General features: G+C 47.8%; 1 protein-coding gene across 1 annotated transcript in view; it reads left to right on the top strand.

Moving 5' to 3' along the window:
- vill (villin-like) overlaps window positions 1-22,017 on the top strand; it is a 119,569-nt gene extending 97,552 nt beyond the window's left edge. The window contains exons 13-20 of the mRNA XM_067968361.1: window positions 3,847-4,005; window positions 5,700-5,879; window positions 6,959-7,104; window positions 7,759-7,903; window positions 9,437-9,625; window positions 16,141-16,215; window positions 17,673-17,936; window positions 18,805-22,017. Coding sequence (XP_067824462.1) covers window positions 3,847-4,005; window positions 5,700-5,879; window positions 6,959-7,104; window positions 7,759-7,903; window positions 9,437-9,625; window positions 16,141-16,215; window positions 17,673-17,936; window positions 18,805-18,918 — 1,272 coding nt within the window. The 3' untranslated portion in view covers window positions 18,919-22,017. The remainder of the gene's footprint in view (window positions 1-3,846; window positions 4,006-5,699; window positions 5,880-6,958; window positions 7,105-7,758; window positions 7,904-9,436; window positions 9,626-16,140; window positions 16,216-17,672; window positions 17,937-18,804) is intronic.
- Window positions 22,018-23,093: the final 1,076 nt, after the last annotated feature.

Genomic DNA, 23,093 nt, shown 5'->3' with positions numbered 1-23,093 from the left:
TTCTAGCACCTGGTTCGTAGCCCTGCAGCTTACAGCACTTTAGGTGCAGGTCCAGGTACTTTTTAAAAGAGTTGAGGGTCCCTGCTTCTACCACCAATTCGGGCAGCGAATTCCATACACCCACCACCCTCTGGGTAAAAAAGTTTTTCCTCATGTCCCCTCTAATCCTTCCATCAATCAGCTTAAATCTATGTCCTCTAGTTCTTGAACTCTCCGCTAAGGGAAACAGGTACTTCCTGTCTACTCTATCTAGGCCCCTCATAATTTTGTACACCTCAATCAAGTCTCCCCTCAGCCTCCTCTGCTCCAAGGAAAACAATCCCAGCCTATCCAATCTCTCCTCGTAGCTGCAATTTTCAAGCCCTGGCAACATTCTTGTAAATTTTCTCTGCACTCTCTCCAGAGCAATTATGTCCCTCCTGTAATGTGGTGACCAGAACTACGCACAATACTCCAGCTGTGGCCTTACCAATGTTTTATACAGTTCCATCATTACATCCCTGCTTTTGTATTCTATACCTCGGCTAATAACGGAGAGCATTCCGTATGCCTTCTTCACAACCTTATCTACCTGTACTGCCACCTTCAGGGACCTGTGCACATGCACTCCAAGGTCTCTCACTTCCTCTACCCCTCTCCATATATTCCCGTTTACTGTGGATTCCCTTTTACTGTTTGCCTTCCCTAAGTGTATTACCTCACACTTCTCCGGGTTGAACTCCATTTGCCACTTTTCCGCCCACTCCACCAACCCATTGATATCTTCTTGGAGTCTACAGCTATCCTCTTCACTATCAACTACACAGCCAATTTTTGTGTCATCTGCAAATTTGCCAATCATGCCCCCTACATTCAAGTCCAAATCATTAATATATACCACAAACAGCAAGGGACTCAACACTGAGCCCTGTGGCACACCACTGGAAACAGATTACCATTCGCAAAGACATCCATCGACTTTTACCCTTTGTTTCCCTATGACAGATGTTAAGCTAACTGGCCTGTAGTTTCCTGCTTTCTGTCTCCCTCCTTTCTTGAATAGAGGAGTTACATTCGCTATTTTCCAATCTGATGGGACCCTTCCTGAATCTAAGGAATTTTGGAAAATTATACCAATGCATCTACTATCTCTGCAGCCACTTCTTTTAAGACCCTAGGATGAAGTCTGTCAGGACCTGGGGACTTGTCAGCTTTTAGTGCTAATAATTTTTTCAGAACCCTTTCCCTGGTGATTGTAAATGTTTTAAGTTCCTCCCTCCCTTTCATCCCTTGATTCACAGTTATTTCTGGCATGTTATTTGTATCCTCTACAGTGAAGATGGACGCAAAATATCTGTTCAATTCATTCGCCATTTCCTTATTCTCCATTATTAATTCCCCAGACTCACTCTCTAGAGGACCAACGCTCACTTTACTTACTCTTTTCCTTTTTAAATACCTGTAGAAACTCTTAGTATCTGTTTTTATATTTCTAGCTAGCTTTCTCTCGTACTCTAATTTCTCCCTCCTTATTATTCTTTTAGTCATTCTTTGCTGTTCTTTATATTCTGTCCAATTTTCTGATCTGCCACTAATCTTTGCGGAATTGTATGCTTTTTCTTTCAATTTGATACTATCCTAAACTTCCATAGTTAACCACGGATGGTACGTCCTTCCCCTAGAGTCTTTCTTTCTCACTGGAATGTATCTTTGCTGAGTGCTATGAAATATCTCATTAAATGTCTGCCACTGCATCTCTACTGACCTATCCCTTAACCTAATTTCCCAGTTCACTTTAGCCAGCTCTGTCTTCATGCCCTCATAATTGCCCTTATTTAAGTTGAAAGCACTCGTCTTAGACTTACTCTTCTCCCCCTCAAAATGAATGCAAAATTCAATCATATTGTGATCACTGCTACCTAGAGGCTCCTTTATAATGAGGTCATTAATTAATCCTGTCTCATTACACATTACCAGGTCTATAATAGCCTGCTCTCTGGTTGGTTCTAGAACGTGCTGCTCTAAGAAACTGTCCCGAAAGCACTCTAGGAACTCATCTTCCAGGCGACCTTTGCCAATCAGATTCTTCCAATCTATATGTAGATTAAAATCACCCATGATTATCGCTGTTCCTTTCTCACAAGCCCCCATTATTTCTTCCTGTATACCCTGTCCTACAGTGTGGTTACTGTTAGGGGGCCTATAAACTGCTCCCACAAGTGATTTCTTGCCTTTACCATTTCTTATCTCTACCCAAACTGATTCTACATCTTGGTCTTTAGAACTAAAGTCATTTCTCTCTATTATACTCATGAGATCCTTAATGAACAGAGCTACCCCTCCACCCTATCCTAGCTTCCTGTCCTTCCGAAATGTCAAGTGCCCTTGAATATTCAGGTTCCGCCATGTCTCTGTAATGGCTATCAGATCGTATGTATTTATTTCTATTTGAGCTGTCAATTCATCCATTTTGTTACGAATGCTACGTGCATTCAGATACAAAGCCTTTAGTGCTGTCTTTTAACTATTTTTGCAACCTCTAGTCTTATGTGCTGGTGCATTCTTAAGTTTGCATGCTCTGTCCCTTCCTGCTACTCTCTGATGATCATTTCCCTTATTGCCACCTTGCTCTCTTGTGCAATTGGATTGCTGGCCATGCTGTGTCATTGGATCGCTGGCACAGAGTCTTTCCCTTCCAATTCATCTCCTCCCCTCTCTCTCTCAGGTGCTGGATCTCTGCGATTATGTCGATGCCTGTCCGAGGCTCAGTTGTTCAAGTGTGAGCGTAGATGTTTTGGGGAGGTGGCGGGGGGGGCCTAATTTTCACCTATAACTCCCCCCCCCACCCCCCAACTCTCTCCCCCTCAAACAGTGCACGTTACACCAGTAGTTGTTGTATTGTGGTCGTGGCAGGTTCAGAGAATCATACAGCATAGAAGGAGGCCATTTGGCCCATCATGCCTGTGCTGGTTCTTTGAAAGAGCTATCCAATTAGTCCCACTCCCCCGCTCTTTCCCCGTAGCCTTGTGAATTTTTCGCCTTCAAGTATTTATCCAATTCCCTTTTGAAATTTATTATTGAACCTCTTCCACTGCCCTTTTCAAGCAGAAAGTCATAGAGTCATACAGCTCGGATAGAGGCCCTTCGGCCCATCGTGTCCGCGCCGGCCATCAGCCCTGTCTACTCTAATCCCATATTCCAGCATTTGGTCCGTAGCCTTGTATGCTATGGCATTTCAAGTGCTCATCCAAATGCTTCTTGAATGTTGTGAGGGTTCCTGCCTCCACAACCCTTTCAGGCAGTGAGTTCCAGTGTGGTGGAAGAGATTCCAGACCATAATAACTTGTTGCATACAAAAATGTTTCCTCATGTCGCCTCTGGGCCTTTTGCCAATTGCCTTAAATCTGTGTCCTCTGGTTACCGACCCTCCAGCCACTGGAAACAGTTTCTCCTTATTTACTCTTCGCACTCCTTCAAAGTTTTGAACGCCTCTATTAAATCTCCCTTAACCTTCTCTGCTCCAAGGAATGAAAGAAAGACTTGCATTTACACAGCTCTTTTCACGACCTCAGACTGTCCCAAAGCGCTTTACGGCCAATGAAGTACTTTTGAAGTGTAGTCACTGTTGTAATGTAGGAAACGCGGCTGCCAATTTGCGCACAGCAAGATCCCACAAACAAAGCAACGAGGTCATGACCAGAAGGAGAACGACCCCAGTTTCTCCAATCTCTCCAGATAACTGAAGTCGCTCCTCCCCGGTACCATTCTGGTAAATCTCCGCTGCAACCCTCTCCAAAGCCTTCACATCTTTCCTAAAGTGATGGGTTGTGGGCTATGTTAATGCTGCTTGTCTCTTTGATCATTCAGGGACTGCACGCCTCCCAGGGCGAAATCACTGCTTCGGCCTATCAAGCCGTCAACATCGACAACAGGTACAACGGGGAGCCGGTTCAGGTGCGGGTGACCATGGGCAAAGAGCCCCGCCATTTCCTGGCCATCTTTAAGGGCAAACTCATCATCTATGAGGTGAGCTTTTCCAGCCTTTTGTTTTGGCGCCTCGCCTCGTCGCTGCTCTTTCCCGGTAGCGGGAGTTACTCGGGCGAATGGAATGTTGGCCTTTATCTCAAGAGGGGGAAGTTACGTTACTGCCATACGGACCTCTGTTTAGATCCCATCCAGAGCACTGTGTTCTCTTCTGGGCACCGCACCTCAGGAAGAATACATTGGCCTTGGAAGGCATGCAGCGTAGATTCACCAGAATGATACCGGGGCTAAAAGAGTTAAGTTATGAGGACAGGTTGCATAGACTAGGCTTGTATCCTCTTGACTATAGAAGATTGAGGGGTGACCTAATTGAGATGTTCAAGATGATTAAAGGATTTAATAGGGAAGCGGAAGGGGGGGAGCGGAGCGGAGGGTAGGGGAGGAGGGGGAGCGGAGGGGAAGGGGAGGGGAGGGGAGGAAGGGGAGGGGAGGGGAGGAAGGGGAGGGGAGGGAAGAAGGGGAGGGGAGGAGGAGGGGAAATGGAGGGGAGGGGAGGGGGAAACGGAGGGGAGGGGGAGGGGAGGGAGGAGGGGAAGCGGAGGGGAGGGGGAGGGTCTCGAGCCCGGGCCCCCTCAGACCCACGGTATTTTGGTGGAGTCAGGAGGAGCAGCACCTCCGCCTTGTGGGTCCACAACAATTCAACGTTGAGAAAGTTTTGCGGGTCGAATTTGGAGCAATCTTTCGGGATCCTTTAAAGGATTAAACAGAATGATACCGGGGCTAAAAGGTTAAATTCTGAGGACAGGTTGAATAGACTAGACTTATATTCCCTTGAGTATAGAAGATTAAGGGGTGATCTAATTGAAGTGTTTAGATGATTAAAGGATCTGATAGGGTAGATAGAGAGAAACGATTTCCTCTGGTGGGAGAGTCCAGAACAAGGGGGCATAACCTTAAAATTGGAGCCAGGCCATTCAGGGGTGATGTCAGGAAGCACTTCTTCACACAAAGGGGAGTGGAATTCTGGAACTCTCTCCCTCGAAAAGCTGTTGAGCTGGGGGCCAATGGAAAATTTCAAAACTGAGGTTGATCAATTTTTGTTAGGTAAAGGGTATTAAGGGTTAGGGAACCAAGGCGGGTGAATGGAGTTAAGATACAGATCAGCCATGATCTAATTGAATGGCAGAACAGGCTCGAGGGGCTGAATGGCCTCCACCTGTTCCTATGTTTCCTGCGTTCCAGTCTTCAGAGCTCTTTGCTCTTTCAGTTAATGCGACAGTTTGACGCAGGCGAGGGTTGAAGAGCGAGGAACTCTCACCCTTGAGGCCCCTCGCATCTTTCATGCGTGGGCCTGGAGATAGGGAGGGGAGGGTGGTATGACCTGGTCTTGTCCTCACATGTGCAGTTTCGAGCAGGTCACTTGGACGGTGATCGGGAGTACGGATCCCGGCTGATCTAGTCCACGCCCCCACCCGATCCCTCCAGCAGAGGTCAGCAAGGACACCATCGCTACCACGGCCGCCTGTCTGAGCTGGACTAACTCAGCATGGACTGTTGGGTGGTCGGGGTGGGGGTGGGGGTGGTTGTGGGCATCCGATTAAAAGCCGCCTTGGTCATTTGGTGGCTCGGTGACCTTGGTGAAATCGAGCAGCCGCGATGGGGAAAGTCCACGTAGCTCAAACTCAAAAGGTTACGAGCTCTATCTTGGTCTTTTTGTTGTTGTCTGTTCATCGTAGGGCGGAACGGGGCGAGGCGGGAAGAAGACGGAGGAGCCTCCCGTCAGGCTCTTCCAAGTCCGCGGCACGGATGAACTGAACACCAAGGCCACCGAGGTGCCCGCCCGCGCCTCCTCCCTCAACTCCAACGACATCTTTGTCCTGAAAACGGAGCAGACGTCCTACCTGTGGTGCGGGAAGGTAAGCAAACCGGGGGGGGGGGGGGGGGGGGGACGCTGAGGTAGGGGCTTCCGGAGTGCAGGCAAATGTGAAGAGACCGCGTACTGTTCCAGTGTGATACAGGGCTCCAAGATGTCCGCTGCATTCGGTTGTTTGTACCCCAGGTTTCCTTGTTTGGACTTTCCCCGTTTTCCCCATTTTCCACATTGATGCCCTTGAGTCTGGCCACACTCGTCACCCCAGCCGAGACCAGGGCTGCTCACTAACTCTTTGTTAAGCAATGGCCGAATCCCAAAACCAATGCCTTTCTTGAGGAAAGCAACTCCGCACTCTCCCCCCACCCCACACAGTGAGTAGGATCAAATAGCTGGAAACTCGCCCACCGATGGGGGGGGGAGATGAATGGGGGGGGGGGGGGTGGCAGTGACGGAAGACCTGAGGGGTCTATGTAGGAGTGGAACTGCAACAAACCCTCCCCCAAGCTCACTTTGACAGCACCTCCCCAGCCCCGTGACCTCCGACGCCAAGAAGGATGAGAGCAGCAAGATCATGGAGACACCACCGCCTCCACTTTCCCCTCCAGTCGCACACCATCTTGGCTTGGACGTATATCGCCCGCCCTTTTTTTTCATCATTGCTGGGTCAGTATCCTGGAATTCCAGGATAATCAGTGCTGTGGGAGCACCTTCACCACATGGACTGCAGATGTTCAAAACGAAGACCCACCACCACCACCTTCTCAAGGGCAGCAAGGGATGGGCAATAAATGCCTTCCTTGCCAGCGACGCCCACATCCTGAGATCAAATAAAATAAACAAACCGCACGAGGGCAATGCCACGGAGCTGGACCTTGGAGGAGAGGTTCCCCAGTCTTTAACTTGTTTCTCCTGGTACTTCCCCTTTGCCACAACGGACAATTTGCCCAGATCCACTTTGTGAGTCTTCTTCAGAACATCAGACTCATCCCACGGTTTCTCTCTTTATTTAATTTTTTTTTTGCGGCTCTGATGCGATGCCTCTCTGTTCTGGTATCAATAGAAAGATCTGGAATAATGTTCTTGACCCTGATTGAAAGTGACCGTTTTATTCCTAAACCCCAGGGGTGCAGCGGGGACGAGCGTGAGATGGCGAAGGCGGTGGCCAATAATCTGTCCAAGCGTGAGAAGCAGACGATCCTGGAGAGACAGGAGCCCTCAGACTTCTGGGCAGCTCTGGGAGGGAAAGCGCCTTATGCGAGTGACAAAAGGTGAGGGCCAGCTGCCAGTATCAATCCACAGGAATCACTCGTGGATGATTCTCTCTGAAACTCACCCACTGACGACTCTCTCTCTCTCTCTGAAACTCACCCAGTGTTGGTCACTGACGACTCTCTCCCTCTGAATCTCTCTGTGTTCGTCACTGACGACTCTCTCCCTCTGAATCGCTGTGTGTTGGTCACTGACGATTCTCTCTCTCTGAATCTCTGTGTTGGTCATTGATGAATCTCTCTGTGTTGGTCACTGATGATTCTCTCTGTGTTGGTCACTGATGATTCTCTCTGTGTTGGTCACTGATGATTCTCTCTGTGTTGGTCACTGATGAATCTCTCTGTGTTGGTCACTGATGATTCTCTCTGTGTTGGTCACTGATGATTCTCTCTGTGTTGGTCACTGATGATTCTCTCTGTGTTGGTCACTGATGAATCTCTCTGTGTTGGTCACTGATGATTCTCTCTGTGTTGGTCACTGATGAATCTCTCTGTGTTGGTCACTGATGATTCTCTCTGTGTTGGTCACTGATGAATCTCTCTGTGTTGGTCACTGATGATTCTCTCTGTGTTGGTCACTGATGATTCTCTCTGTGTTGGTCACTGATGAATCTCTCTGTGTTGGTCACTGATGACTATTTATGTGAACTCAAGGTTTCAGGAAGAAGAAATTGAGTATGATCCTCGCCTCTTCGAATGCTCCAATCAGACTGGACGATTCATCATGACCGAGATTTTTGACTTCTCACAGGAGGATCTCGATGAGGATGATGTCATGTTGCTGGATACATGGGAAGAGGTACGAGCAGGTTCAGAGACGGTCAGCAATATTACCACCATCGTTGCTGTGTAGATCAGTCCCGTAGAGCCTTGGCAATCTGGCCTGTCCTTTGCCCAACTTGGCCTCCCTTGTGGCCCACAAACCCAAGACTCAGTACCTTTTCACAGGTCCAGAAGTACATTCGATCCTTCCCCCTGCCCACGCCTCCTGCCCACGTTCTCCGTTTCTCTTGAAGATTTGATGGTTCATCACTGGGACACTGTTGCGTGTCATGTGGACCCCCTCCAAGTGTCTGCCCTTTGTACCTGCGCCAACACAGTGAGTGTTGGTAGGAAAGTTGATCCTGGCCTGGATCGCAACCAAACCTCGACCCTGCAGAAGGGGTCACTGCATAGTGATCATGAGCTTGAACCCTGGCAGATTTAATCTCTCCCTATGCAAGGGGTACGGAGCATCCTAACATCACCCTGGCTGAGATCATTGGTGTTACTGGTGCCACAGAGCAAGGATTAAATCTGAGTCCTTCTTGCTCTGTATGTACCACACCAGGTGGCACGTTTACTCAGTGAAGCATTGTTGGGGCCTTTATTTTTGGGTTAAACAACCTTTTTATCTTGGGATTTTCCTTCAATATGCAGCCCAGCGAATCTGATACAATCAAAGCATAAATTGGTGCAGAGCCAATAAACACTGTGCCCTAAGCCTCCAAGTCAGTTTTTAGAGAGTAAAATTGAGGTGATAAAAGAAAAACTCGCATTGACCTAATTTTTAAAATTTGCATACTTGTCGTAAACATTTCAAAATGCTTCACAATGAATCAGGCAATTGAAGTGACTGTTGTTCTCCAGGCAAATTCTGGGCACCACACTTTGGGAAGGATGTCAAGGCCTCGGAGACTTCGCACAGGAGATCCACTAGAATGGTTCCAGGGATGAGGGACTTCAGTTATGTGGAGAGACTGGAGAAGCTGGGGTTGTACTCTTTTTTTTTAGAGCAGAGAGCGTTAAAGGGAGATTAAATAGAGGTGTTCAAAATCATGAGGGGTTTTGATAGAGTAGATAAGGGAGAAGGTGATGGAGTGGAGCACGGGCGGGGAATGACCGAGTGGAAAGCCAGAATGGAGATTGAGAGATTGTGTATAAGAAGACCCGAATGTTCTGCCCCATCTCCATTGGACAACTACTTGGAGCAGTTGTGCAGCACCAGGAACAACCCCCTCTGCCCACGGCACGGAGGGTCGTACATCACTGACGGCAACGCCACGATTGGAGAAACCATGGTCACAGTTTTCGCTTGGTGCCCACGGACCTTCTCCGATGGCTGCGGCAAACCCGCGGCCAGCTGGTAAAGTGCCCTCCTTCACCCGCGGCCTCAATAGTTGGTGCCAGTGCCTCCGCCAGAGGCTGTTTAACGCGGCCAGTGCTGCCTCCAGCTCTGGGGCATGTGGCAAAAAGGCCCCCTGCTGCCTGCTGGCTCACAAATGTCTCAACCCCAGTAGCTGGTAGGCTTTACGGGCCGGAGGGTTCAGACGTGACCTGTTTCCTTTTGTAGGTTTCTCTGTGGATCGGCCGATCGGCCAACGACTATGAGAAGAAGGAGTCGATCACCTCAGCCAAGGAGTACCTTCAGACCCACCCGGCCGGACGCGATTTGGACACACCGATCGTCGAGGTGAAACAAGGCTTCGAGCCGCTCACTTTCACCGGTTGGTTCAGCGCCTGGGATTCGCACAAATGGAGTGTAAGTCGGCCGTATCTCACGGAGAGAAGCCCGCCATTAACCCTTAGAATACTAAGCGCCTTTGACAGCTTTTGAAATATATCCGCCCTCCCTTCCCTCGTTTTAAAGAAATCGTTGCCTGTGAAACTCATTGCGTTGAGTGTTATCAAATAGAATTGAGGAAAAGCTATGAATCAGCTGTGCCATTTTTCTGAGCAGTGCGGAAGGTTTGTTTATCTCTCTCTCTCTCTCCCCATCTCCCCCGAAGGCACTGACTCGAGTTCATAGAATCTTGACGGCGGCCATTCAGCCCATCGTGCCTATCCAATTAGTCCCACTCCCCCCTGCTCTTTCACCACAGCCTTGCAATTTTTTCCCCTTCAAGTGTTTATCCAATTCTCTTTTGAAAGTTACTATTGAATCTGCTTCCACTGCCCTTTCAGGCAGCGCATTCCAGGTCATAACAACTCACTGCTTAAAAAAATTCTCCTCATCGCCCCTCTGGTTCTTTTGCCAATTACCTTAAACCTGTCTCCTCTGGTTACCGACTCTCCTGCCACTGGAAACAGTTTCTTCTTATTTATTCTGTTAAAACAGTTCACAATTTTGAACACCTCTATTAAATTTCCCCTTAACCTTCTCTGTTCCAAGGAGAACAACCCCAGCTTCTCCAGACTCTCCACATTACTGAAGTCCCTCATCCCTGGAATCATAGAAACATAGAAAATGGGAGCAAGAGTAGGCCATTCGGCCCTTCGGGCCTGCTCAGCCATTCTAAATGATCATGGCTGATAGTCTAACTCAGAACCGTGTTCCCGCATTTTCCTCATACCCCTTGATCCCTTTAGCATTAAGAAATATATCTATCTATCTTCTTGAATACATCTAATGACTTGGCCTCCACTGCCTTCTGTGGTAGAGAATTCCACAGGTTCACCACCCTCTGAGTGAAGAAATTTCTCCTCATCTCAGTTCTAAATGGCATACCCCGTATCCTGAGACTGTGACCCCTGGTTCTGGACTCCCCAGCCATCGGGAACATCCTCCCTGCATCTAGCCTGTCTAGTCCTGTTAGAATTTTATATGTTTCGATGAGATCATCTCTCATTCTTCTAAACTCTAGTGAATATAGGCCTAGTCGACCCAATCTCTCCTCATACGTCAGTCCTGCCATCCCAGGAATCAGTCTGGTAAACCTGCGTTGCACTCCCTCCAAGGCAAGGACATCCTTCCTCAGATAAGGAGACCAAAACTGCACACAATACTCCAGATGTGATCTCACCAAGGCCCCGTAAAACTGCAGTAAGACATCCCTGCTCCTGTACTCAAATCCTCTTGCAAAGAAGGCCAACATACCATTCGCCTTCCCAACTGCTTGCTGCACCTGAATGCTCGCTTTCAGCGACTGGTGTACAAGGACACCCAGGTTTCGTTGCACCTCCCCTTTTCTCAATCTATCACCATTCAGATAATACTCTGTCTTTCTGTTTTTCCTTCCGAAGTGGATAACCTCACATTTATCCACGTTATACTGCATCTGCCATGTTCTTGCCCACTCACCCAATTTGTCTAAATCACTTTGGAGCCTCTTTGCATCCTCCTCACAGCTCACATTCCACCCCAGCTTTGTGTCGTCTGCAAACTTGGAAATGTTACATTGAGTTCCCTCATTCAAATCATTGATATATATTGTGAATAGCTGGGGTCCAAGCACTGATCCCTGCGGTACCCCACTAGTCACTGCCTGCCACCCGGAAAAAGACCCGTTTATATCTACTCTCTGTTTCCTGCCTGTCAACCAATTCTCAATCCATGCCAGTATATTCTCCTCAATCCCATGTGCTTTAATTTTGCACACTAACCTCTTGTGTGGGACCTTATCAAAAGCCTTTTGAAAATCCAAGTACACCACATCCACTGGTTCTCCCCTATCTATTCTAGTTACATCCTCAAAAAAACTCCAGTAGATTCATAAACCCATGCTGACTTTGTCCAATCCCGTTAATGCCCTCCAAGTGTTCTGTTATCGCATCTTTTATAATAGACTCTAGCATTTTCCCCACTACTGATGTTAGGCTAACTGGTCTATAATTCCCTGTTATTTCTCTCCCTCCTTTTTTAAATAGCGGGGTTACATTTGCCACCCTCCAATCTGTAGGAACTGTTCCGGAGTCTATAGAATTTTGGAAGGTGATCACCAATACATCCACTATTTCCAGGGCCAATTCCTTTAGTACTCTGGGATGTAAATTATCAGGCCCTGGGGATTTGTCAGCCTTTAGCCCCATTAATTTCCCTAGCACTTTTTTTACAAATACTAGTTTCCTTCAGTTCCTCCCTCGCACTAGACCCTTGGTTCCCTAACATTTCCGGGAGGTTATTTGTGTCCTCCTTTGTGTATCATTCTAGTAAATCTCCTCTGCACCTCCTCTAAAGTCTTGACATCCTTCCTAAAGTGCGGTGCCCAGAATTGAACACAGTACTCCAGCTGAAGCCTAACCAGTGATTTACAAAGGTTTAGCATAACTTCCTTGCTTTTGTACTCTATGCCTTCGCCTTTGTTTCGAAAGCCTAGGATCCCGTATGCTTGTCCTGCTACCTTTAAAGATTTGTATATATTTGGAAATATATCGCCGTTCCTTCATTGTCGCTGGGTCAAAATCCTGGAACTCCCTACCTAACAGCACCGTGTGGGAGAACCTTCACCACACGGACTGCAGCGGTTCAAGAAGGCGGCTCACCACCACCTTCTCGAGGGCAATTAGGGATGGGCAATAAATGCTGGCCTCGCCAGCGACACCCACATCCCATGAACGAATAAAAAAATACGTGAACCCCCAGATCTCTCTGTTCCTGCACCCCCTTTTAAAATTGTACCATTTAGTTTATATTGCCTTTCCTAAGAACATAAGAAATAGGAGCGGGAGTAGGCCATATGGCCCCTGGAGCCTGCTTCTCCATTCAATAAGACCATGGTTGACCTTCTACCTCAACTCCACTTTCCCGCCCGATCCCTATATCCCTCAATTCCCCTAGAGTCCAAAAATCTACCGATCTCAGTCTTGAATATCCTCGACGACAAAGCATCCACAGCCCTCTGGGGTAGAGAATTCCAAAGATTCACAACCCTCTGAGAGAAGAAATTTTTTCTCCTCTCAGTCCTAAATGGCTGACCCCTTATCTTGAGATTGTGACCCCCAGTTCTAGATTCTCCAGCCAGGGGAAACAGCCTCTCAGCATCCACCCTGTCAAGCCATTTAAGAATTTTATATATTTCAATGAGATCACCTCTCATTCTTCTAAATTCCAGAGAGTTTAGGCCCATTCTTCTCAATCTCTCCTCATAGAACAACCCTCTCATCCCAGGAATCAATCTAGTGAACCTTTGTTGCACCCACTCTAAGGCAAGTATATCCTTCCTTAGGTAAGGAGACCAAAACTGTACACAGTACTCCAGGTGTGGTCTCACCAGAGCCCTGTTTAATTGCAGCAAGTCCTCCTTACTTTTATACTCCAATCCCCTTGCAATAAAGGCCAACATTGGAACAGAGATGGTTGCGAGGAGATTTGATAGAGGTATTCAAAATCATGAAGGGTCTAGACAGAGCAGATAGAGAAAAACTGCACCAAAGTGGATAATTTCACATTTCCCCACATTATACTCCATCTGCCACCTTCTTGCCCACTCACTTAACCTGTCTATATCCCTCTGCAGACTCTGTGTCCTCCTCACAGCTTACTTTCCCACCTAGCTTTGTATCGTCAGCAAACTTGGATACATTACACTCGGTCCCTTCATCTAAATCATTGATATATATTGTGAATAGCTGAGGCCTGAGTATTCTTCCTTCCAAAATGCATCACTTAGGAACATAGGAACAGGAGTAGGCCATTCAGCCCCTCGTGCCTGCTCCGCCATTTGATAAGATCATGGCTGATCTGTGATCTAACTCCATATACCTGCCTTTGGCCCATATCCCTTAATACCTTTGGTTGCCAAAAAGCTATCTATCTCAGATTTAAATTTAGCAATTGAGCTAGTATCAATTGCCGTTTGCGGAAGAGAGTTCCAAACTTCTACCACCCTTTGTGTGTAGAAATGTTTTCTAATCTCGCTCCTGAAAGGTCTGGCTCTAATTTTTAGACTGTGCCCCCTACTCCTAAAATCCCCAACCAGCGGAAATAGTTTCTCTCTATCCACCCTATCTGTTCCCCTTAATATCTTATAAACTTCGATCAGATCACCCCTTAACCTTCTAAACTCTGGAGAATACAACCCCAATTTGTGTAATCTCTCCTCGTAACTTAACCCTTGAAGTCCGGGTATCATTCTAGTAAACCTACGCTGCACTCCCTCCAAGGCCAATATGTCCTTCCGAAGGTGCGGTGCCCAGAACTGCTCAGAGTACTCCAGGTGCGGTCTAACTAGGGTTTTGTATAGCTGCAGCATAACTTCTGCCCCCTTGTACTTTAGTCCTCTAGATATAAAGGCCAGCATTCCATTAGCCTTATTGATTGTTTTCTGCACCTGTTCATGACACTTCAATGATCTATGTACCTGAACCCCTAAGTCCCTTTGGGCATCCACTGTTTTTAACTTTTTACCATTTAGAAAGTACCTTGTTCTATCCTTTTTTGATCCAAAGTGGATGACCTCACATTTGTCTACATTGAATTCCATTTGCCACAGTTTTGCCCATTCAATTACAAAGGGATATCAATATCCCTTTGTAATTTTATGTTTTCATCTGCACTGCTTACAATGCCACCAATCTTTGTATCATCGGCAAACTTAGATATGTGACTTTCTATGCCTTCATCTAAGTCGTTAATAAATATTGTGAATAATTGAGGCCCCAAGACAGATCCCTGTGGGACTCCACTAGTCACATCCTGCCAATGTGAGTACCTACCCATTATCCCTACTCTCTGTCGCCTTTCGCTCAGCCAACTTCCTAACCAAGTCCGTACTTTTCCCTCGATTCCATGGGCTTCTATCTTAGCTAACAGTCTCTTATGTGGGACTTTATCAAATGCCTTCTGGAAGTCCATATAAATAACATCCATTGACATTCCCCTGTCCACTACTTTAGTCACCTCTTCAAAAAATTCAATCAGGTTTGTCAGGCACGACCTACCTTTCACAAATCCATGCTGTCTCTCTCTGATTAACTGAAAATTCTCGAGGTGTTCAGTCACCCTATCTTTAATTATAAACAATTTTACAACACCAAGTTATAGTCCAGCAATTTTATTTTAAATTCACAAGCTTTCGGAGGCTTCCTCCTTCCTCAGGTAAATGTTCCTTAATTATAGACTCCAGCAATTTCCCCACAACAGATGTTAGGCTAACTGGTCTATAATTCCCTGGTTTCCCTCTCTCCTTTCTTAAAAAGCGGAGTGACATGTGCAATTTTCCAATCTGGAGGGACAGTTCCTGAATCTAGAGAACTTTGAAAGATTATAGTTAGGGCATCTGCAATGTGCTCACCTACTTCCTTTAAAACCCTGGGATGGAAACCATCTGGTCCTGGGGATTTGTCACTCTTTAGTGCTATTATTTTCTTCATTACTGTTGCTTTACTTATGTTAATTTATCGAGTCCCTGTCCCCGATCCAATATTAGTTTTCTTGGGATTTCCGGCATGCTATCCTCTTTTTCTCCTGTAAATACTGACGCAAAGTAATTATTCAACATGTCTGCCATTTCCCCATTGTCAATGACAATATCCCCATTTTCAGTTTTTAAGGGGCCAACACTGCTCCTGACCACCCTCTTTTTCCTAATATAACTATAAAAGTTCTTTGTATTGGTTTTGATATCCCTTGCAAGTTTCTTTTCATACTCTCTTTTTGTCGCTCTTACTATCTGTTTTGTGACCCTTTGTTGATCTTTGTATCTTTCCCATTCGCCAGGGTCTGTGCCATTTTTTGCCTTTTTGTATGCGCTTTCCTTATGTCTTATACTGTCCCTCGCCTCTTTCGTTGCCCATGGCTGTTTTTTTTTTTTGGCAAGTAGAGTTCTTGCCCCTCAGGGGTATAAACCGATTCTGTATCACGTTAAATGTTTCTTTAAACATTTCCCACTGATCCTCAGTCGTTTTATGTTACATGTGATACAGCTCCACAGGCGCTGCCTCTTTCCATCGCCTTGCCCAGAGGCCTCACTTCATGTGTGAACCCAGTTAGTGTTGGCAGGCTGTGCAACAATGGAGATGCTCCTCTTGCGCCATCTGTAGGTGAGCGGATGCATGGGCTTCACACTCCCAATCTTGTGCTAATGCTGTTCCGAAGTTGACCACTGGGGCGGGGGGGGTGCATCAGAACGACCCACCCCCATCTTCCATCATCCAACAAACCATCTTGGAGTCAACTGGACCCCGCTGGAGATCCAACTAACTTCCCCCTCTCCCCCTAAACCCCACCCTCCCTCCCGTCCCCTCAGCTAAAAGTCAGAACAGGAGATCGGCCCTTGATTTAGACAAGAATGGTTCAGGCACGCGCATGAAGATAACCTTGTCTCTCCTGGTCTTTAGACTGGCAACAGAAGCTGCTACGACGCGATGAGAGGCAACCTGGGGGACGTTACTGCGATCACGCAGATCTCCGTGGTGAGTAACGGCTGTAATCTCATTGACGATTATTTCCGACCAGTTTGCTTTCTCATTCCGTTTCAGTTTCTCTTTTGGTTATTTTCCAGTGTCGTTTCGGTAAATAATACCCGTGAGCACCCCGCAGCGCACACCGTGCGACTCCCTCTCGGTGAAGACGCTTCGCCTCCTCTCTGTCCTTCCTTGGGGTTTCTTTGTGGAGCAAATCACGAGGATGCGGGGGGGGGGGGGAGGGGCTGGAGCATGAGGTGTGTTATACCCGGACTTCAAGGGTTAAGTTACGAGGAGAGATTACACAAATTGGGGTTGTTTTCTCTAGAGCTTAGAAGGTTAAGGGGTGATCTGATCGAAGTTTATAAGATATTAAGGGGAACGGATAGGGTGGATAGAGAGAAACTATTTCCGCTGGTTGGGGATTCTAGGAGTAGGGGGCACCGTCTAAAAATTAGAGCCAGACCTTTCAGGAGTGAGATTAGAAAACATTTCTACACACAAAGGGTGGTAGAAGTTTGGAACTCTCTTCCGCAAACGGCAATTGGTACTAGCTCAATTGCTAAATTTAAATGTCAGATCGATAGCTTTTTGGCAACCAAAGGTATTAAGGGATATGGGCCAAAGGCAGGTATATGGAGTTAGATCACAGATCAGCCATGATCTTATCAAATGGCGGAGCAGGCACGAGGGGCTGAATGGCCTACTCCTGTTCCTATGTTCCTATGTGTTGGGAAGGAGGCGACCAAACTTGTGAACAAGGCCCTTGCCGTCCATGAGCTTACTGTGGGTGATTGCATCGACATCATGGCCTTGACGGAAACCTGGCTGACACCTTCCCCCTCAATGAAGCATCTCCGTCTGGCTATACCTTCCACCACTTGCCTCACCCAGACCGTAAATAGTGACGGTGTGGCCCGTATCACCAAATCTCACCTGGGTCTGTCCCCCTACTCCTCCGGCACCTTCCCTTCCTTTGAGCATCTCACCTTGTTCCACCCCACTCGCCTCTCCTTTAAAATCCTCGTTCTCACCGAGATATCTTCACTGCTTTCCTCCCTCAGCCTCTGCACCGAGCGACTTCTCATCCTCGGTGATTTCAACCTCCATCTCTACTCACCTTGCCCACTGGCTTCTGAGTTCACTGCCCCCTCATCCTCCCTGAACCTCTCCCTCCGTACAAACTTGAGGAGAGAGGGGGGGATGAAGAGAGCCGGCGAGGGAGAGAGAAGAAATTCTACCCCCCGAGTTGCAGTCCGGCCAATATCCCAGAACTGGGAAGCCTGGGAGCGGACTTCCAGAGTCACCTTGGAGCTGCGGCTGAAGAGGAGGCAGGTGGGAAGGGCGGAGTGGGGCCCCTGTCACATTCCCACTGCTCCAGATCACGTTTCGCTCTTAAACTGATTTACATTTTCGAAGAAGGAGACCTTGATGATGTTTTTTTTTTACGGTGTGAACTCTTTCAGGACCTCAACGACACAGATCTAAATAAGAAGGGAGGCCCCACCCCTGCCTCTCCCTCTCCCTCTCCCTCCGCTGCTCCGGCCTACACACCCCATGGATCTGTGGGTCAGACGTTGGACACCCCTCCGTCCCGAGGCGTCCAGCCTGCTGACCCCTGCTCCACTGCGCCCGTCACCGTCAACGGGAAAGAATGTTACCCACCGCACCTGCTGATGAACAAGACGGTGGAGGAGCTTCCCCCGGGACTGGACCCCGGAAAAAAGGAGGTGAGAACAAAAACGGTACCATTTTAAAAGGGGCGCAGGAACAGAGAGACCTGGGGGTGTATGTACACAAATCTTCGAAGGCAGCAGGACAAAGCTGTTTTAAAAGACCATATGGGATCCTGGGCTTTATAAATAGAGGCGTAGAGTACAAAAGCAAGGAAGTTATGCTAAACCTTTATAAATCACTGGTTAGGCCTCAACTGGAGTATTGTGTTCAATTCTGGGCACCACACTTTAGGCCTTAGAGAGGGTGCAAAAGAGATTTACTAGAATGGTGCCAGGGATGAGGGACTTCAGTTATGTGGAGAGACTGGAGAAGCTGGGGTTGTTCTCCTTAGAACAGAGAAGGTTAATGGGAGATTTGATAGAGGTGTTCAAAATCATGAACGGTTTTGATAGAGTAAATAAGGAGAAACTGTTTCCAGTGGCAGAAGGGTCGGTAACCAGTGGACACAGATTTAAGGTAATTAGCAAAATAACCAAAGGGGAGAATTTTTTTACGCAGCGAGTTGTTCTGATCTGGAATGCACTGCCTGAAAGGGCGGTGGAAGCAGATTCAATAGTAACTTTCAAAAGGGAATTGGATAAATACTTGAAGGGAAAAAAGTTGCAGGGCTATGGGAAAAGAGCAGGGGAATGGGACTAATTGGGATAGCTCTTATCAAAGTGCCGGCACAGGCACGATGGGCCGAATGGCCTCTTTCTATGCTGTACCAGTCCCTTATCCTGTGACCCGGGCTTTGGGCAGGAAGGGGTTTACTGACACACTCCGAACTTTCTTAAAAGCTGCACCTCCCAATGGTTCCCGCCACGTATTATTTTCTCCTCCGCTCACCCGAAATAAGCCCGTTTCTCGATTCCTCCGCAGCAATACCTGTCGGACGAGGACTTTGCGGACATCTTCGGAATGACCCGCCAGGAATTTTACAACACACCTGGATGGCGACAAGTAATCTTGAAGAAACAGAACAACCTTTTCTAAAGGGTTTCTCGGACTCCCTTTCCCTGTTCTGCACATCTACGGTTTTAATCAACGAGATTCTAGCGTATCTGGGGGGCAGAGCGGGGCGGGGCGGGGGGCTACTAATTAGAAGATAGAAGTTACGGTATATATATATATATTTTTTGTTTGTGTAATGGCGCAGATTTTAAAAGGTCAATAATGTGTAATAAATCTGTACAATTTTCGGAAGAGAGAGCTTCACCATGAGGAGATTCTGCGGATGGCCCACGTTTTTAAAAAAAAAACTTTGCCACAAGGTCTAATCAAAAGACACGCCCTGACAGTTTGCCGTTGCGATTTCCCAGCATCCTGTCCAACCTCGCCAGTGCTGGGAGGAATTTTTTTTTGCCAATTTTCTCACCGTTATCTCCGCCGCTGGCCGTCCCCATCGGTCATTAATCAGGGACAGTCGCCATTTAAAAGGCAGGTTCCCCAGAGGGGAGCGTTCGGGCTGCACTGCCCAGTGTGGAACTGAGCCAAACGGGCCAGGAAGGTTTGATTTGGCCGAGTTCAGGTGGGCTGTCGGTCGCGGGCGCTAGGCTTGGCCTCAGTGCGCCTGGTTTGGGGGGTGCGGTAGCGTGGGTGGGGGAAGGGGCGAGAATGTAAATTAAGGAAGGATTCCCGCTCCCAGCCACTATCCGGCGACGCCCGGTGAAAGTGCGGAACGTGGGGACTGGATCGGGCTCAATTGTGATGCCTTCCACAGTCAAATAGGCCGCTGGCACTTCGACCTGTGAAAGATGGTCACCATGTGGGGGAGGCAACAGGGGGTCACGGGAGCCTGTGGAACTGTAACCCCAGCAACAAGTCAATGCTTTGAGGGAACGAGGGGAGTGGGACACGGCCAGCGGAAGAGATGTCAAAACTACACGAGTCCTGCGTGCAAGCAGCCAAACTGGTTCCTCGGGGGGCCCTTAAAACACAAAAAATAACAGCAGCTCACAAGCAACAACGCTTGAGGTCATCGATTTCACCTTGTTTGGTAGGTTTTGTTTCTCTCTGAATAATAACTTTCTCCTTTTTGTATTTTTTTTGTCTTCTCCTTTTTGTATTTTTAAATTGTAGCACTTGTGGAAGCTGTGGTAATCGGAATTGTAAAGTAGATAGTGGGGGCTTCTCTCAGAGGAGAGTTGGGTTGTTTCTTTTTGTGCCGAGTTTCCAGGATGGATTGGAGGGTGAGTTGGGGTGGGTGAGGGGGGGGGGTGGGGGGAGTTGGAGGGCGGAATGAAGGAAAGGAGCAGGGCCCCAGGGGGTGGGATGCTGGCTTGCGTATGTAACTACAGGGCAAGGATTCCTCTCCCCACCTGGAAGGACGAGGGCAGCTGTTGCTTGGGAACACCATCACCTCCGGGTTCCCCTCCAAGTCACACACCATCCCGACTTGTACATGTATTGCTCGTACTTTCATCGTCTCTGGGTCTTCACCACGTGGACTGCAGCGGTTCAAGAAGAAGGCCCATCACCGCCTCCTCGGGGGCAACTAGGGATGGACAATAAATGCCGGCATTACCAGCAGCTCCCACATCCCGCATCCTTTTTGAATACCTTTTACAATTTCCCTCGAAGCAGCCCCCAGATGAAATCCCCATGAGCACACTGTTACGTGTACCAGGCCGAGGAAGTCCTACATCCCTCACCCACCTATGTTAATTATTATTACAGGAGCTCAGATGGACAGGCAGCCTCCATTAGGCTGGGTAGATTACCAGTGCAGGCTGGTACTCATTAGAGGGAGAGCCCCTGCCATGCAGTAAATGATATGGAGGGGGGGGGTCACGTGACGTTATGTGACGTATTGAATTCCTCAAAAAAGTTCTCAAACCTTTGACCACAAAATAAATTCATCGAACACTTCAACACCTCCACGTCATGACGAACAGAAGTGGGGTTTAAAGATTGGACATTTGGGGTGGGGGTGTAATTTTAACCCAACTTGCCCGGTGAGAAACTGACATGATCAGTTCCGCAGCCCGTTTAACATGCCCGCCCGATTTGACTTTGCACTTGTTGGACAGTGTGTAAACCGGGCAGTCGATCTGATCCTGTCAGTTTCCCACCGGGCGAACTGGGTTAAAATTATCCCCCAAAAGTCCAGTTTACCCATCAGAACTTTTCTGGGGGAACTCAATGGGGAAAAAATGGACCACCTGATCCGAAACTGGCTGGGTGACAAACCTTGGGGTTTTATTTTTTGAATCCCTCACCGTCCAGAATGTCTTCAGCACCACAAACAAACTTACTATCGATATTTCTTTTTATATTCCAAAAATGCATCGTCCTAACAAGCTCCTTGAAATGACAAATATGGGGTTGCCAACTCTGGTTGGGTGTATTCCTGGAGATTTAATCACGTGACCTCTTGCCCCGAACAGCCCCGCCTCCTCGCACTCCTGCCATTGGTCCGTCCTCCAGGCGTCACTGCCTTCCCCACGGCCAATCGGGAAGGGAGCAGACTCTTTGTTACCCAATTGGATGAATCTTGACTGTCAGTCAAACATCCCTTTCGTGCTCCGTTTCCAATATTTTTATAACGAATAAATGAAAGTGTTCAAAGAAAATTAAAAAGAAAACACCACGATTTTGTATTAACGCTCGCAGCAGGGCCCTGGAGATTAACCTTTAATTCCTGGAGACTCCAGGCCAATCCTGGAGGGTTGGCGACCCCTAGTGACCCCTAGCCACAACGCCCAGTAAGAACTGCCAAGTTGTCGATGAGTGAACTGAGGCAAAGGTTCTATCGTAGCACAAGGAGTGTCAGAGTCGGATTTATCATTACTCGAGCTCATGAATTGGCCGGGTCAAGATTGGGGTGTGGGGGGGGGGGGAGGGAGAGGGGGAGGGGGAACACAGTTGTATATTCCAGTTCTGTTATTGGACAGTTTCTCAGTGGGAGTTCTCCACAGTTTTGCTGTGTAAAGTAGGGGGGTGTGGGGGTGGGTGGGGAGATAAATAATATCTTGCCTATTGATCGCTGGAATTCTCTGCTATCCCCTCCTCTCCCTCTCAACTAATCTGACAAGGTGACACTACTACAGAACTAGTTTTGTGTAATAACATTAAAAATAATTAATGCTTGAAGTGCTTTGTCACGTTGTTGGTTTTTGTGTTACCTGAATGGGATTTCACTTTATTCTTATAGAATCGTACAGCACAGCAGGAGGCCATTTGCCCCATCGTGTCTGTGCCAGCTCTTTGAAAGAGCTATCCAATTAGCCCCACTCCCCTGCTCTTTCCCCACAGCCCTGTTAATTTTTCCCCTTTAAGTATCTTTCCAATTCCCTTTTGAAATTTACGATTGAATCTGCTTCCACCGCCCTTTCAGGCAGCGCATTCCAGATCGTAACAACTCGCTGCCTACAAAAGCATTTCTCCTCATGTCGCCTCTGGCTCTTTTGCCGATCACCTTAAATCTGTGTCCTCTGGTTACCGGCCCTTCTGCCACTGGAAACTGGAGAGTTGCTATTCTTAAAAAAAAAAATGCTTTTAAGCCAAACAGAACAGAAGGCGGTGGGTTCATTTTCCTGGTCTCGGCTGATGTCAGTTTGGACGATTTGGTTCGCACCCTTGTCTCTCTGAGTCAGGCCGTGGGTTTGAACCCCACTCCAGCACTTGCACGCATAATCTAGACTGACGTTTCAGTGCTGCACTGTCAGAGGTGACGTCCTTAGGATGAGACGTTAAACTGAGGTCTAATCTTCTGTTTGGATGGCTTGGGGGTGGACGTTAACGATCCCAAGGTACCATTCGAAGAAGAAATTGGGAATTCTCTGAGTGTCCCGGCCAACATTCTTCCCTCCATCACCCAAAAACACAGATTACCGTCACCATTTGCAGCCAGATTTGGCTCAGTGGGGCAGCACTCTCGCCTCTGAGTCAGAAGGTCGTGGGTTCACACCCCATTCCAGAGACCCGAGCACGTTTCCAGGACTGAGGGAGTGCTGCACTGTCAGAGGTGCCGTCTTTTGGATGAGGCGTTAAACTGAGGCCCCCTCTGCCCTCTCAGGTGGGCGTAAAAGATCCCATGGCCACTATTTCGAAGAAAAACAGGGGAGTTCTCCCCCGGTGTCCTGGTCAATATTTATCCCTCAACCATCATCACTAAAGTGCTGCAGGAGTTCCTCAGGGCAGTGTCCTAGGCCCAACCATCCTCAGCT

This window comes from Heptranchias perlo, chromosome 2 (genome assembly GCF_035084215.1).
Source record: "Heptranchias perlo isolate sHepPer1 chromosome 2, sHepPer1.hap1, whole genome shotgun sequence".
NCBI lineage: Eukaryota > Metazoa > Chordata > Chondrichthyes > Hexanchiformes > Hexanchidae > Heptranchias > Heptranchias perlo.
The sequence above is the reverse complement of the archived record's forward strand: the minus strand, read 5'-3'. Positions and strand labels throughout refer to the sequence as shown.